The sequence below is a fragment of the Vigna umbellata genome, chromosome 7 (genome assembly GCF_029865625.1).
Source record: "Vigna umbellata cultivar VRB3 chromosome 7, Vumbellata_1.0, whole genome shotgun sequence".
NCBI classification, from domain to species: Eukaryota; Viridiplantae; Streptophyta; class Magnoliopsida; order Fabales; family Fabaceae; genus Vigna; species Vigna umbellata.
This window is the reverse complement of record NC_142171.1, coordinates 5860060-5875686: the sequence shown is the minus strand read 5'-3', so window position 1 is coordinate 5875686 and position 15627 is coordinate 5860060. Positions and strand designations below refer to the sequence as shown.

Below are 15627 nucleotides of genomic sequence, written 5' to 3'. Positions count from 1 at the left end.
CAGGCGACAAAGGACTTAAATGCTTCTTCCACAGTGAAGAACTCATCTGTAGGCACAGGAAGAACGGCATCCGCTATGACAACTTCATCCACCGTCACCTTGACCTCATCTTCTGCAAGCTGTACACCATCCACCGTCACCACGAGCCACTAGCATGGTCCCAGTATCAGAGAGAATATATAACTGACATGGACGAGTGTCATCCATGTCGTCCCCTGGGGCACCGGCAGCTGAGCAACTTCCATTACTGCTTCTACCTGTCAAATTAAATGTTAGTTTATGCAAAAAGTAAATTAGTAACCAAAAATAAATAAGTTTACCTGTAGGGGGCACAACATGTTCCGCTACAGGAGATGGTGGAGGATGATTGTCATAATCCTCATAATGCTGCTGGAACTGGCGCGCAACCATTTCAGCAACTTCATCATACAACTCTGCTCGAACCTTCTTTGTGATCTCCTGTGTCATCTCTTTTCTTATTTCCTCCTTAATCTTTTCGTATGAATATGGACACGAGGAAGACCCAAAAAACTGTCGTATGCCTATGCTAGTCCTAGCACCACGCACCTGTCCTGGGTGCTCAGGTCGTCCAATAGCTGTGGCAAGAATATCTTGACGAAATTTTGCCAGCATTTCGCATTGGTCTTCAGGTTACACGAAATGAAAGTGATTATAAATCACAATCAAATATGCACCCGAAGATCAATACAAAACACAACTTAAAATTTTCATGAATTTAAGACATGTATAATAAAATTGATATGTTATAATAAACTATAAAAAGTTATTACTCTTCTTAAACTGTCCAGCCGGACAATTCAAGATTCAATACTTATAAATTATTATTACCATCTCCTTTGTATTCATTTTTAAAAGGTACATTTGTTTAGAAGAATCTGGAGATAGTAAATAATTTTTGTATTGAATCTCAAACGGGAATCTAAGGCTAATTAAAAACAAGAATATATCCAAAACAAACAAATAATTACATATGCTACATACAACATCAAATAAAAGCAAACAACTATTAAAATCACCACAGTCAAATACTATTAAAAGCAACTATGAAATGTTTTTCATAAGTATTAAAATTTTAAATTTAGTCACGAGTTAATTTAGAGTTTTTCATATTATAAATTGCATTACCCCATTTAAATAGTAAAATTCTCATCTCTTTTATTCTCTTGATAATGTGCATTTTCGTTCCAACCTCTTAAATTAACCTCTTACTTCTTTACCTAATTTTCTTAACCACTTACCATTCTCAGAGTAGTTTTTTATTTAATTATAATTAAAGTAATTAGAATGACTCATGTGAGTGAATTGGTAAATATAACTTTAAGACTTAAAAGTATTTTTTTCCTTATATGTTATTTAATTTATTTTTATTTAATGTAAAATTTTTAATTCATATTTTTTTTTTAATTCATATTTTTATTTTTGTAAATTTTAAATAGTGTATTCAGAATGTCTGCATATTTTAATGTAATAGGGTATTTTTCTTCTATATCTGCATGCCAATGTTGATTCCATTTTGTCCAATATGGTTCTATTTTTTAAAATTGTACAGAGGAAGTCCCATTTTGTTTCATTTTTTGTGAATTATGTGATAGTCGACCAACTGGGCATGTGAGGTTATCAAGCAATATTCCAAGTTCCACATGCGAGACACCCTAAAATGGTTGGAGAAATGGGGCTCTTAATTTTGAAGGAAATGGTGAGAAGAAAAAACAGAAGAATATTCAATTTCTCTCTATCCGGTTTCTCCCTGTATATGATTTGCCTGCTACACATTTTGTATTATTTTCCAAAACAGAAGGATATCTCATACACAAAAAAGAATAACAAAAGAATACAAATTTCAAAGCTTATCATTTTTGTCTTGACAGCAAAGGCAGGTAAAAAAAACAAAAAACAAAGAAAAGATAGCATCGAGACGCTGTTCCAAGTTTGGGTCCCATTTCGTGAATTGTCAGCTTCCACCACCCAACGTACACGCCAAAGACAACATCCACAACAGAGATACTACCACCACTGTCTCCATACAATAACAAATAAGCCAGCATGGATCGAAAATCTGGTGCATTAATTACAGAATCACACTAATTCATGCTTCAATGGGGAGAAAATTAATTCCAATCAAGGGGAAAAAATCAGGGAAACAAACCAATATCAATAACCACAGACATTCCTTTCTTCATTCAAACAAATATCAATCACCATATACAAATGAAATTGTAAAGAACTTACCGTGGCGGCAAACAACGGCAGCAAAGGTAGTGGAGCGACGGTGGAGAGGCGGGAACGATGGCAGAAGCAACGCTTGGAGAGAATACTCCTACTGTTTGCGAGAGAAATAGAGCCACCCAACCTGGACAGCGCTTCGCCGGAGACAGTGAAGGTGAAGGAGGGGGTGGAACTGTAGCGGCACGGCGGTGGATGCACGGAGAAGACGACAAAGGCCACCCGCGACAAAAATCGAAACCGAGGTTTGCCTTGCAGCAGTTCGCGTTTGGTCTTTGGTCGAAGAGAAATCGAAACCGAAAACGAAACCGAGGTTTGCTCTGGTCGAAGAGAAAGGGCTGGTCAAAGAGAAAGAACGGCTGGTGGAAGAGAGAACTCTCAGAGAAGAGGGTGGAAGACAAAGCACTGTTAATCGGTTTGGTAAAAATAAAACAAACGATATTACCTCGGTTTCAAAGAAACCCGAAGCCGTAGGCCAGCTACTAACGCGAATCTACTCAAACTCGATGCCTAAACATCTTTAAAAAAATTCAAAATTATTATATATGCCTCGGTTTCATCCAAAACCGAGGTTGTATCATATTTCAGCACCGCCTCTAAACTAACCGAGTTGGAATCAGAGACTTTTATGCCTCGGTTTCGTTGTAGACCGAAGTCGTATAGCCTTTAGACACCGGTTCTGCAACGGACCGAGGCGGTATGACTTTGTCAGTCTGACTTGCAAAGAACAGTAGAGGGCAACAGCGAGAGCAGGTGAGTTGCATAGAGGTTTATGCCTCGGGTGGTTTCATAACCGAATTAGTATCATGTATAGGCACCAGTTCTTCCGAAACCGAGGCATATTAGACGCTTTCTAAAGCTGTTTTTTTACTAGTGACATATTTATTTTCGAGAGCTTTCTTTCCAAGTGGCAGTTCATTTTAATTAGTTTATTGCAATTCACATTTTGCATACACTTCATTCGTAGTCTTTTCTCCTTCATTTTATTTTTATTTTGATTCCTCCAACATTCGCACATGTTACTGTCACATTCAATAGTTCTATATTATTTAATAGTTTTGACATTATATGATTTAAATATTCTTTTCTCCTTTCACTGAGTTGCCTTTTAGTTTTATTAACTTTAAAATACTAACTTATATTTCTGTCACTATTTTTTAAGGAAATATTTTATGGATTATGTTTTATATAAAATTGTCATTTAATAAAAAAATTAAGTTGACCTATCTGGATTTTTATTATTTAAATAATTTTTTCGTAGAATTTAAAAAATTTATAAAAAAAATTAAAAATAATTTCACAAATTTTAATAAAAATCAGACAAAATATAAATTTCCTAATGGTATTTATTTTATATAACGTTTTATTTCTACATGGAAATAAATAACGTTATTTTTTGTCAAATTAACCATCTTGCTATTCATAAAAGAAGCTATTGCAAATATTAGAACTTGTTAAAAGTTAAAAGACGATTACCGAAGGAAACATTTGATCGATTATTTTTCACATAAAATTGTCGTTTAATTTAAAAATTTTCAGTTCATGTAAGTTACCTTTCTTTTTCACAAGTCTTCGGATAAGTCAATCGGTTGGAATAGAATTATTGTTCCAAAAAATTTCCCACCATTATGAGAAAAGTGACAAGGGTGGAAAAGTGGAGGCGTTCCCATGCATGTCATTTTATTTGAATAAAGACCAATGTCTAATTTTCCAATAATGACAAGATGTATTGAAGTTTCCTTTTTAATTTGGCAATATTTTTTACATTTTGTCCCAATACCCCAAATTAAAAAGAATAAGATTACGAACAAAAGCCGTAACAAGAATCTCTAAAAAATAAAAATTAATTCAAAATATTTAAAAAAAAAATGAAACTATGAAAAGAGAAAATAAGAAAAAAATGATTTCTGACAATGTTTTAAAAGTAAAGACTTTATTTATAGAGTTAGGAGTGAGTGAACGTGTCCACTAAACCAGGAAAATACTAAACCAGGAAAATACGTCGTGGCTTAAGGAAGAGTTCAACAACTCAATCACAAGCCTTGCGGGAACAGAAAAATCAAAAATACAATCCTTGCGAAAGAAACGGAATGAAAATATTGCCGAACAACATCAACGTCCTCTGTACAAGATATTTTGTAATATTGTATTCAAATTTTATAACAAGGGTGACATAAGCTTTCACTATTAAAATATTTTCTAAAAGTATTTAGTGGAACTTACAATTTTTTAATTTTGAGAGCACTTTCTTAATTTTGTTTTCAAATATTAACTTCCAATTCATTAATTATTTGTAAGGAGGAGTTTGATGTTTTGATTTTCATATAATATTGTCGTTTAAAATGAAAATACACAAGTCTTCTTCGTAGTCAATTGATATTATTGAAATGCAGAAGAGTGAGAAGAATAGGTAATGAAGGAGTTGGTGAGTATAAAATATGGGTATTGGAAGTGCTTAATTCACAACACATATCAATCCAATTCTATACTCTCTCTATTTCATCATCATGAAGAATCTGAAAGTGAAGATGTTTATGTTTGTGATGAGTGTGGTGTTGCAGGTTGCTTATGGACAACACCATATCCGATGCCTTCCAAAAGAGAGGGATGCACTCCTTCAATTCAAGGCTGCCATTGTCGATGACTACGGCATGCTTTCTTCTTGGACCACTCCCGACTGTTGCCAATGGGAGGGGATTCGCTGCACCAACCTCACCGCTCATATTATAAGCCTGGACCTTCACGGAGAATTTCATTATGAATATTTTCCTCTTAGCAATTATTATGTACGCTATGACTATGAAGTCTATTACATTCGAGGAGAGATCCACAAGTCGTTAATGGAGTTACGACACTTACAGTATTTGAACCTCAGTTTCAATTCTTTTCGACACACTAATATTCCAGAGTTTCTTGGCTCTCTTAGCAACTTGAGATATCTTGATCTGTCTTCATGTGATTTTAGCGGACAAATTCCAACTCAGATAAGTTCTCTTTCTCATTTGAAATATTTGAATCTTGCTCACAATTATTATTTGGAGGGTTCAATCCCTCCTCAACTTGGAAATCTCTCTCGGTTGGAGTATCTTGATCTCAGTGGCAATTCTTTTGAAGGATACATTCCTTTCCAACTAGGAAACCTTTCAAATTTGAATAAACTCAATCTTGGAGGATATGATAGTGCTCTCAAAATTGTCAGTAGTGATCAATGGTTATCTAATCTTAATTCTTTAACCCATCTTTCCTTCATTTCCATATCTAATTTTAACAGTTCTCCTAGCTGCCTTCGAACCATTGCCAAGCTACCAATACAAAGAGAACTGAGTTTAATTGAATGTGGCCTTTCCGATCATTTCCTCCTTTCATTCAACCCTTCGAACTTCAATTTTTCTACTTCTCTATCTGTCCTTGATCTTTCTAGTAACTCCTTCACACAACCGATGATATTCCCGTGGCTGTCAAACACCACTTCCAACCTTGTTGAGCTTGACCTTAGTTGGAACCTCTTGAAGGGTTTGACATCAAATCATTTTGGCTTGGCCATGAATTCGCTTGAGCACCTTTACCTGTCTGGAAATGTGTTCAAGGGTGAAGATTTGAAATCATTCATGAATATATGCACCCTACGTTCATTAGACATGTATGGAAACAATATGACCGAAGACCTTTCGTCAATTCTTTATAATTTCTCCAGTGCTTGTGTTAGATACTCACTACAAGAGTTGAGTTTGCCAAACAACCAAATCAGAGGCTCCCTACCTGACCTTTCAGCATTTTTAAATTTAAAAACGTTCGATCTTTCTTCCAACCAATTGAGTGGGAAGATATCTGAAGGCACTAGATTGCCATCTCATTTGGAGCAGTTGTCAATTGGATCTAACTCTTTAGAAGGTGGTGTTCCAAAATCATTTGGGAGCTCATGCACTTTGAAGTTATTGGATTTGTCTTTCAATAAGTTGAGTGAAGATCTAACAGTTATATTTAATCATTTGTCTGGATGTTCTAGATACTCACTACAAGAGTTGAGTTTGGCATACAATCAAATCAGAGGCTCCTTGCCTGACCTTTCAGCATTTTCAAATTTAAAAAAGTTGTATCTTTCTTCCAACCAATTGAGTGGGAAGATAGCTGAAGGCACTAGATTACCATCTCATTTGGACCAGTTGTTAATTATGTCTAACTCTTTAGAAGGTGGTGTTCCAAAATCATTTGGGAGCACATGTACTTTGGAGTTATTGGATTTGTCTGATAATAAGTTGAGTGAAGATCTTACGATCATATTTAATCATTTGTCTGGATGTTCTAGATACTCATTGCGAAATTTATATCTCCGTCAGAATAAATTCAATGGCACATTACCTGATTTTTCAATATTTTCAAAGTTGGAAACGTTGGATATATTAGGAAATCGATTGGATGGAGTTCCAAAATTACTTCGCAATGGTACTGTTTTGCGTTCATTGAACCTATTTAATAACAGTTTAAGTGAAAACCTTCCAACAATAATGCATCACTTATCCTCATCGTTGCAAAGTTTAGATCTAGGCATGAATCAAATTAAGGGTACTTTGCCTCGCAACCTCGCAACAATGTTCCCATCATTAAAAGAATTGTACCTTGATAGAACAAGCTAAATGGGACAATTTCTGAAGATCTTCGATTTCCAACACAACTTGAGGAATTATCCTTGAAGTCAAACTCTTTGAAAGGTGTGTTAACTGACTCTCATTTTTTTAATATGACAAAGTTAAGGGCATTGATGTTGTCAGATAACTTACTTACTTTAGAAGTTACTCAAAATTGGGCTTCAACTTTTCAATTATATAGTATTGAATTGAGGTCTTGCAAGCTTGGTCCATTGTTTCCCAAATGGCTAGAGAAACAAAATGAATTTATTTATCTTGACATTTCAAATAATGAAATATCAGGTACCGTTCCAAAATGGTTTTGGACCAAATTTGGATTGTCAAATTGGATGAGTATTGATATTTCATCTAATAATTTACAAGGTACGATTCCAAATTTGCCAATAGAGAATCATTATTTATCTCTTAGTCTTGCATCAAATCAATTTGAAGGTCATGTTCCGCCATTTTTACGAGGCTCAATATCTCTTGATCTATCAAACAATAAATTCACAAATTCTTTTTCATTTTTATGTTCTAATGGTGTAGCTGAATCTTTATACCAATTAGACCTTTCAAATAATAAGTTTTCTGGACAAATTCCAGACTGTTGGACCCATTTTAAGTCATTGGCTTACTTAAATATGAGTCAGAACAAGTTTTCAGGAGAGATTCCTTCTTCAATGGGATCACTCCTTGAACTTCAAGTTTTGTTATTGAGAAGCAATAATTTAACAGGTAAAATCCCTTCCATCTTGAAGAATTGCACACAGTTGGTGATGGTAGACATAGCAGAAAATAGATTATCAGGATCTATCCCAAATTGGATTGGGAAGGAATTATTAAAGTTGCAATTTTTAAGCTTGAAAAGTAATTATTTCTCTGGAAATTTACCATTGCAAATTTGTTATCTAAAAAATATTCAACTCTTAGATCTCTCGCTAAACAATCTATCTGGACAAATTCCTAAATGCATAAAAAACTTTTTCTCAATGGCTCAAATGACTTCTTTGAGAGATTATTATCAAGGTCATCAATATTTGGTCAACACTAGTGGTATCAAAGGTTACCTTTCATACAATTTGAATACATTATTAATGTGGAAAGGTTCAGAACAAATGTTCACAAATATGGGATTATCACTTTTAAAAGCATTGATCTTCAAGCAATCAATTATCAGGAGAAATTCCAAAAGAAATAGAGGGTTTATTTGGATTGGTGTCATTGAATCTATCAAAAACCAATTGACAGGGAATATTCCTTCAAATGTTGGAGAGTTAACATCACTTGAATTTCTTGATTTGTCACGAAACCAACTTGTTGGTTCTATTCCTTCGAGTCTTGCTCAAATTGACCGACTCACTGGGTTAGATTTGTCACATAATAATTTATCTGGAAAAATTCCAACTGGCACACAATTACAGAGTTTCGATGCATCGAAATATGAAGATAATGTTGATCTCTGTGGACCACCATTAAAGGAATTGTGCATTGATGGAGTGGCAAGACAAGGACCAATTATTAAATTTCAAGAGGATGACAATTTGATTTTCAATCGTGAATATTATATAAGTATGACAATTGGATTTGCTATAAGCTTTTGGGGAGTGTTTGGCTCAATCTTAATAGTACATTCTTGGCGTCATGCATATTTCAAGTTCTTAAATAATTTAGGAGACACTCTTTATGTCATGACAACAGTGAAAGTTTTCAAAATCTGCTACAAAACATAGCTACAGGTAACATTATTTTAACCTTGTGTTAAAATTTTGAATTTTTTTGTTTTATTATTATTATAATTATTAAGTTTTTTTTTCATTAAATTAGTTTTTAATTTAAAATTAAGACTAATTTAAAATTCATAATATTAAATATGTAAAACTTTAATAGCTAATGACAATGATCAATTTCAAGTCTAATTAACAAATTAATTATAATTTTTTATTTATAAAAAAGACTATTTTACATACTAATAATTTCTAATTGATATCCACATAATTAACTATTTTGATTTCTAAATTTGATTAATGAGTTTCTTGTCATAAATGATTCACATTTCCAAATAATAACAATTACAAAAATATTATGGTTAAATCGATTTTTTATTAGATAAAAAGAAATTTAATGAAAGATTAACAATGTAATTGAAAATAAGAATATTACTTAAAGATAATAACTAATGTATATGGATAGAATAAAAATAAAAAATCGTTAGCATAAGACATATTTTCAGTCTCTTTATTTTTATCTCTTTCAATCTTGTCTCAAAATTGTTGACATTCTCATAATAAGTTGGTTTTTCTTTTGTATGTTTAAACGTTGCAATATTAGTTTCATGGATGATAGATATAATTATTTTATAAATACATTATTTATAATAAATGGTAAGTTGTAATTCAAGAAAAGATCTCCAATATGAATTTGAAGATTTCTAGTTTTAATTTGGCTTCTACAAACACTTTTTTATTTGCCTTGATAATCATACAAGATAATTCTTTTATGACAAATGATTTTTTTTACAAAGTATAAAATAAATTGAAAGAATTTAATTAGTAGTGAGTTAAATTATTGGAGTTTTCTATTTCTTTGTCTTTTAATATAACTTTGCTTTGAATTTGTTTTTTACGTTATCTTTTTATTGTTTCTATTTTTGGCAGAGGAAATGGAATTTGAAGATTAGAATGATTGTGAGGGTACCATGCTCAAAGGAAAAAAAAAACAGAGGAAAGAGGTACTCTGGATATCGATAACTGAGAAAGATTTCTAAACATTTATTTTCTTTAAATGTTTCTTTCTTCTCCATTTTTATTTTGTAATAGTGGTTCAGGAAGCCTATTGTGATTGTGATCTTTTTTTTTTCTAAATACTTTGTTTATATCTTAAGCCTTTCATGTGAAGTTATTATCATACAATAATTTGATGAATCTTCAAAACGTTAGAAATGACATAATTATTTTGAGTCATGTTCTTTGATTATGTAAAACCAATAGATTATGTGTTTTTGTTCCTTTCTACCTTCATCTCTTGCATGTGATTAAGAGGGTTCATGTTTTAATTAATTTTACGTTAATTACTTTAGAATTTTTTTGCCTTAAACTTAAGCAGAGTTAGATGGTATGAATTACATTGAAATTCGATTGTAAGTTGAAGAATTTATAGCACGACATTAATTTATTTTGTCACTTGGCAAATAATCTATTAATTATTAAATTTCTTGATAATTTATTTTAATATTAGAAAATTAAATACAATTTTTAATATCATAAAGTCATCTTATAATATAAGTAGCATTTGATTAATTAAGGTGTCAAATTTACTCTTTTTAAATAATATTTTATACAGTATTTATCTATTTCTTTCCAAATTGTCTCAGTTGATTTTACATAGTCATAGCAGACTGAAAGTCTTAATTTATCCTACCACAAAACAGGTGAAGGAATAATAACATTTCAAATTCTTTTTAAAATATTTAAAAAGAACTTGGGTTAGCCGAACCTAATAACAACTAAAGAGGACTCTCAAATGTTAGTTATAACTTTGAAGTGAATTACATGTGGCATATCAGCAGAGTACACTATTTGATAAAATGTGATAGAATATGGTTCAAAAAGGAAGAATCATTTCTCTGTTCTTTCTGCCACTACAACTCAACAGAATTAGCACTTCCAGAACTAGCAATATCAAAGTCAAGCGGCAAGATAGGAAATATAGATAACTGCTCAGAGAAACCAATATTATTTGGAGGATCAATCTCCTAAATATTTGAAAACCATATTCTGACTAATAAAACTGTGAAGAAAGATGGAACTACACTTACTTCAATGTTACTTTTTTATTCCAAAGTATTAATAGTTAGTAAACACATTTTAAAACTATAATTAATAAACAAATACAATAAATACAACGCCAAATTAATAAGTCTATATATCAAAGCTCATATGTCAGTATATTACAACGGGTACAAGAAAAAATTTACCTATACAAGAGTTTGCATAAAGCACTAATAAAAAAACTACAATATTAAATTGTTTATAATTCATTCAAACAATTACATACGTACATGTTTTCTTTTCATTTTATCTTCAAATAGTTTATAAAATATTCATTATCTACACATTTAAACATATTTAAATCTCCGTGATATCCCTAAAATATATCCCTAAAATATACGTCATGCATATATAATAAAAACGTCATTTAATTATAATAATAGAAAGCAGTTAGAATCATATCAGAGTTTGAAATATATATTAAGGTAATATAATTTATTCATTTTTGTAGGTTTCTTTCAAACATTCAACGCATACAACAATTACAGAAGTATTTTTTATTTTGGTATAAAATATTATTTTAAGCATTTTAAATAATATACTTCCATTGTTTTGAAGTTATAAAACTTGTTACATAACTAACTATCTTAAACTAAACCTTGTTATATCTCTATTTCATCATGATGTAAGAGAACTTAGGCTTTGGAAATCAACTACATCTAAAAGGAGAGTCACATTTGTTACAACTAGATTGTCAGCTACTCTGTTAATCCTTTGTAAACAAAGTATATAGTGTAAGAATATGTTGATAAAATTAAGATAACCAATTGATGGGAATGTTTAACTATTGATTTAGGTCTTTCTTTGCAATTGACAAATTGAGATTTAAATTTATTATCAAGATATTTTTAATCTTCTGACGTATGACTATTCTTTTATAGCAGTTTAAATTTTGGACTGGTATATTTGTTATTTAATTTTAATTTATTAATATATCAGTTTTAATTTTATATCAGTTTAAATTAGATGGTTATATCAAGAAAATAACATCTCTAACAACTAATAAAACTTTTGCATTTTCAAGTATTTCTTTGGCAAACGATAAGCAGTAGATTAATTCGACCAGATTTGGCATTAAGTTTAATGAAACCAAATATATGAAGGTACAAGCTAGCCACAGTAAACTCAGAATTACCCTATAGAAGAATAAATAACCAGGAAATACACTCTGTAGTATCACCGAGTACGCATATATCAAAAGAAATATCACAACATAAAATATGAGCACATTGCTTACTAGGTAAGGAGAATGCTTGACCCTTGAGCTTGTGTTTTAACAGAAGCTTTCGAACATTTTCATCTGGTAAAGGTACGTATATTCTCTTTACCTAGTAAATTAACACTAACCCAAAAAGTGTAAGTAGAGAAGCAACATGTATGGTTCAAAGATATTAGTTTAAAATCAGCGTCCATCCATGGCATACAATCATGCACAAATTTCAATGGGAATAAATGGCATATCTCTTGGAAAATATAATTCAATATGTTCTAACGATTCTTTTTTTGAAGACTAGTTTTCCACAAAACATTTCAGAAATGTTGTTGGAGGAATCTTAACAGAGAGCATAAGTCTGGGTTAAAGAAACAAATGAATGCCACATTGACATGCAAATAGAAACTCCCTACAAATATAAAACCAATTTCTAGAGTCTAACCTATGCCTCAAGGTACGTACAAGATAATACTGATTATTAGAACAGAAGTTTATCGTATACTAAATACAGACATGTTAATTAACAAAGGTATACAAGCAAAATAAAATTATCTATAAATGGGTTTCGATTTCATACAGAATTATATGATCACCTCATTTCTTAACCTATTACTAGGGTTGGGCACAGTTCAATAAAAAACTGTAAACTATAGTTAATCTATACTATTTGGTACTTAAAAAACTTAAACTATTTGTACTAAAAACCAATTATATTGTTTAACAGTTCAGTTTAAAAATACTGAACTTAGTGTACAGTTAACTGTGAACTGTACAATTAATTGTGAACTGTGATTTATGTCATTTTCTATCATAGTGGTTTAGGTCATTTTTATGATGGGTTTAGGAAACACCCTGCAATGATGCTCTGTTCCATGGAGAAACATGATGTAGTGACAGAGTTTTGGGTGGGTCAGCTTGGATGGGATAGTTCTGTGTTTATTGCGTACCCTTGGTTGTTTAGGTACAATTTGAGAAACGACTCGTTTTGAGGGCTTTGGTTCTGCAACATCTTCTCTCCAGAGGACTGGTGAAGAAGGATGCTAGCATCTTCACACCATTACGCAGATGACATAATGTTTGTGTGGATAAATTATTTTATTATTTTTTGTTTCTACCAAATTAATATTATTGTGGCGTATATTAATTAATTATGGGAATTTTACTTTATCGTGTTTTATTTTCTTCCGCAGTTTATTGATTTATGTCTTTGGGAAGAGTTTAGTGTTGATGAGTTGTCATGAATTAATTGAACATGGAATATAGTTAATTGAATTGTAGTGTGATAAACTAAAAACTAATTAACTGAACTGTACTGCAGTATAATTAAACCAGAAAATAGTTCAATTCAGTTATTTTGAACTTTTTTAGTTCAGTACAGTTTTTCTGAACTGGTTTATAGTTAACTATAAATTTTTACAGTGCAGTGCAGTACAGTGCACTTTGCCCACCCCTACCTATTACAAGGTATATAGTATAAATCAGATCACCTTATTTTGCACCAGATCTTAACAGAACCATCTTTTGCTGCTGCAAAATAATGGCTCTGACACACCACTATTCTGCAGCAGACACACTGGGGTAGATGGAAAAAGTAAATACTTTTATATATGTGTCTATTATATATCAAATATTTGGTTTTTATTTAAAATATGTATTTTTATGATGTATATACCAACACAAGTTTGTCTTGCAAAATAAGACTTTGGGTTAAAATACCTTAAGTCTGGGAGCTAAATGTGTAGTCAACAATGCATAACATGACGTGTGACATCGGTACCCAACATAAGTAATGTTGTCTTTAATTAAAAAACCTTAAATTAGGATACACAGAATCTAAAGATACTATTTAGGAAAGTATGCAATCTGATCTAATAATTGTAATAATTATTGTTTTTGTAAATATCGTTAACTTCAGAATGATTTTGTAGGTTCTCTGTCAAGGATCAGCTACATTGGAGAAAATATGCTCTTACAGTTTAATTTTTTCTCTGTGATCCGATTATCAGGGCAAGCTAACAATCTAAACTTTTAAGTATTAGTTTTAATTCTGAAAGTGAAATTGCATTGGTTTTAAATCTGATTTGATGTTTAATTATGAGCTAGTAGCAAGTGCATATCACATAAGCCATGAAATGCTTCAGCATAGTTTGGTTGCAACTCTGAAAACCTCAACATAATTCATTTTAGAAGGAAACCGCGAAAGAAAGAAGGTGAAGTATTATACATTGAAAGATGAATTCTACGAAATATCCATAGGGGAGTGACACTTTAGTAATTCCCTAACAAAATATACTTAACAACTGTTGGATAAAAACAAAAATGGGATCCATCCACATGCCAAAAAGAAGGGTCAATGTTTTCATATACCATATATTGAGGAAGAATGTCTTCCACCTTCACTAAAGCTCCATAAATTGCTTCAATGCACCAACCATGTTTCTTGTCCTTTCTTCCTTCATTCATTATAAAATGAATGCAAAATGTGCAGCAAAACACAACTCACCAAGAATCAAAACGGTGAAGAAAGAATTCAAGAGGAGAAAGAGAGAAAGCCACGGGTACTACCGTGAAGAGAGAAACATCATCGAGAGGTGAAAGACACTGTGTAATAGAACTGAGTGTGCAAAAGAGAGTGTTTTTGTATACCATCCGAGAGGGTGAGATTTATTGAGAGATCCTCAGAGAGTGAGAGAAACACTGTAATCCTACTTTCATAGTGGAGATAATTTTCTGGACTAGGTCCCGTGGTTTTTTCTGAGAGGATTTTCCACGTTAAAATTTTCGGTGTTATTTTTCCCTACGCATACACTTTTATTTTACGCTTCCGCATAGTGCCCATTTTGGGTTAGCAGAGGAGGGAACAAATACCGCTGTTTCCCAACAACAACATATTAATGGTTAAGATGGGATGCTAGCATTCTGCTGAAACCAGATGCAACAAAAGGTTGTTGTTAAACTGCTTTTCGTCGCGCAAAACAGAACAAACTAAGTTTCCCCACTAATGAAGTATAGGGACAACCTAGGTATCAATCCAAAGACTCGGCTAAAATTAAGCCTAAAGTGTAGAGTTAAATCTTGTATTTATTTACTATTTACTAACTCACAGGTGGGGAAACGGAATTAAAATAAAGAAAATTTAAAAGAAAACAGTAAAGAAACGAAAGCTATTTTAAAAAAGAAAAGAAGAAGAATAAAATGCAAGAAAATAAAACCTAAACTAAACTATAGAATCTATGTATAACAGAACAGAACCTAAACTAAAATGAAAACTGAATGCAATTAGAATTAACCTATGAATGCTAACAGTTAACAGCACAAGGAAAACAAAACTAAAACTGAACCTAATCTATATATCATCAAATAGAAAATAGGAGCAGAAATCATAATTGAAACAAAACAAGAACAATATAACAACACTGAAATTGAATTTAATCTGACAATTATGAAGCTTAACATCTCTCAAGAAGACCTCTTGATAAGTCATGCTCACTATGGAGTCACATTACATCCAAAACAGATGTAGAAATGCGGATATTTTCCTTCACAAATCTCAAATAAAATTCAATTCCAGATTTAAAATCACATACAAAATAATAGAAGAAAAAGAATAAAAACACAAAACTGAATGAGTTTTTATTTACTGGACTCATCTTTGGCTCGAGAAGACATCTCGAAAGTGAATGCTCAAAATAGAGTCATTTGATTCCAAAAAGGA

At 31.8% G+C, this 15627-nt stretch overlaps 1 protein-coding gene and 1 pseudogene across 1 annotated transcript in view; one reads left to right on the top strand and one right to left on the bottom strand.

Annotated features, from left to right (window-relative positions):
• The first annotated feature begins 4742 nt into the window (after positions 1 to 4742).
• On the top strand, positions 4743 to 8602 carry LOC124840602 (receptor-like protein EIX2; annotated as a pseudogene).
• A 1907-nt stretch (positions 8603 to 10509) lies between these two features.
• The window catches only part of LOC148195000 (uncharacterized), an 18217-nt gene continuing 13099 nt past the window's right edge, over positions 10510 to 15627 (bottom strand). The window contains exon 6 of the mRNA XM_088095051.1: positions 10510 to 10623. Coding sequence (XP_087951177.1) covers positions 10510 to 10623 — 114 coding nt within the window. The remainder of the gene's footprint in view (positions 10624 to 15627) is intronic.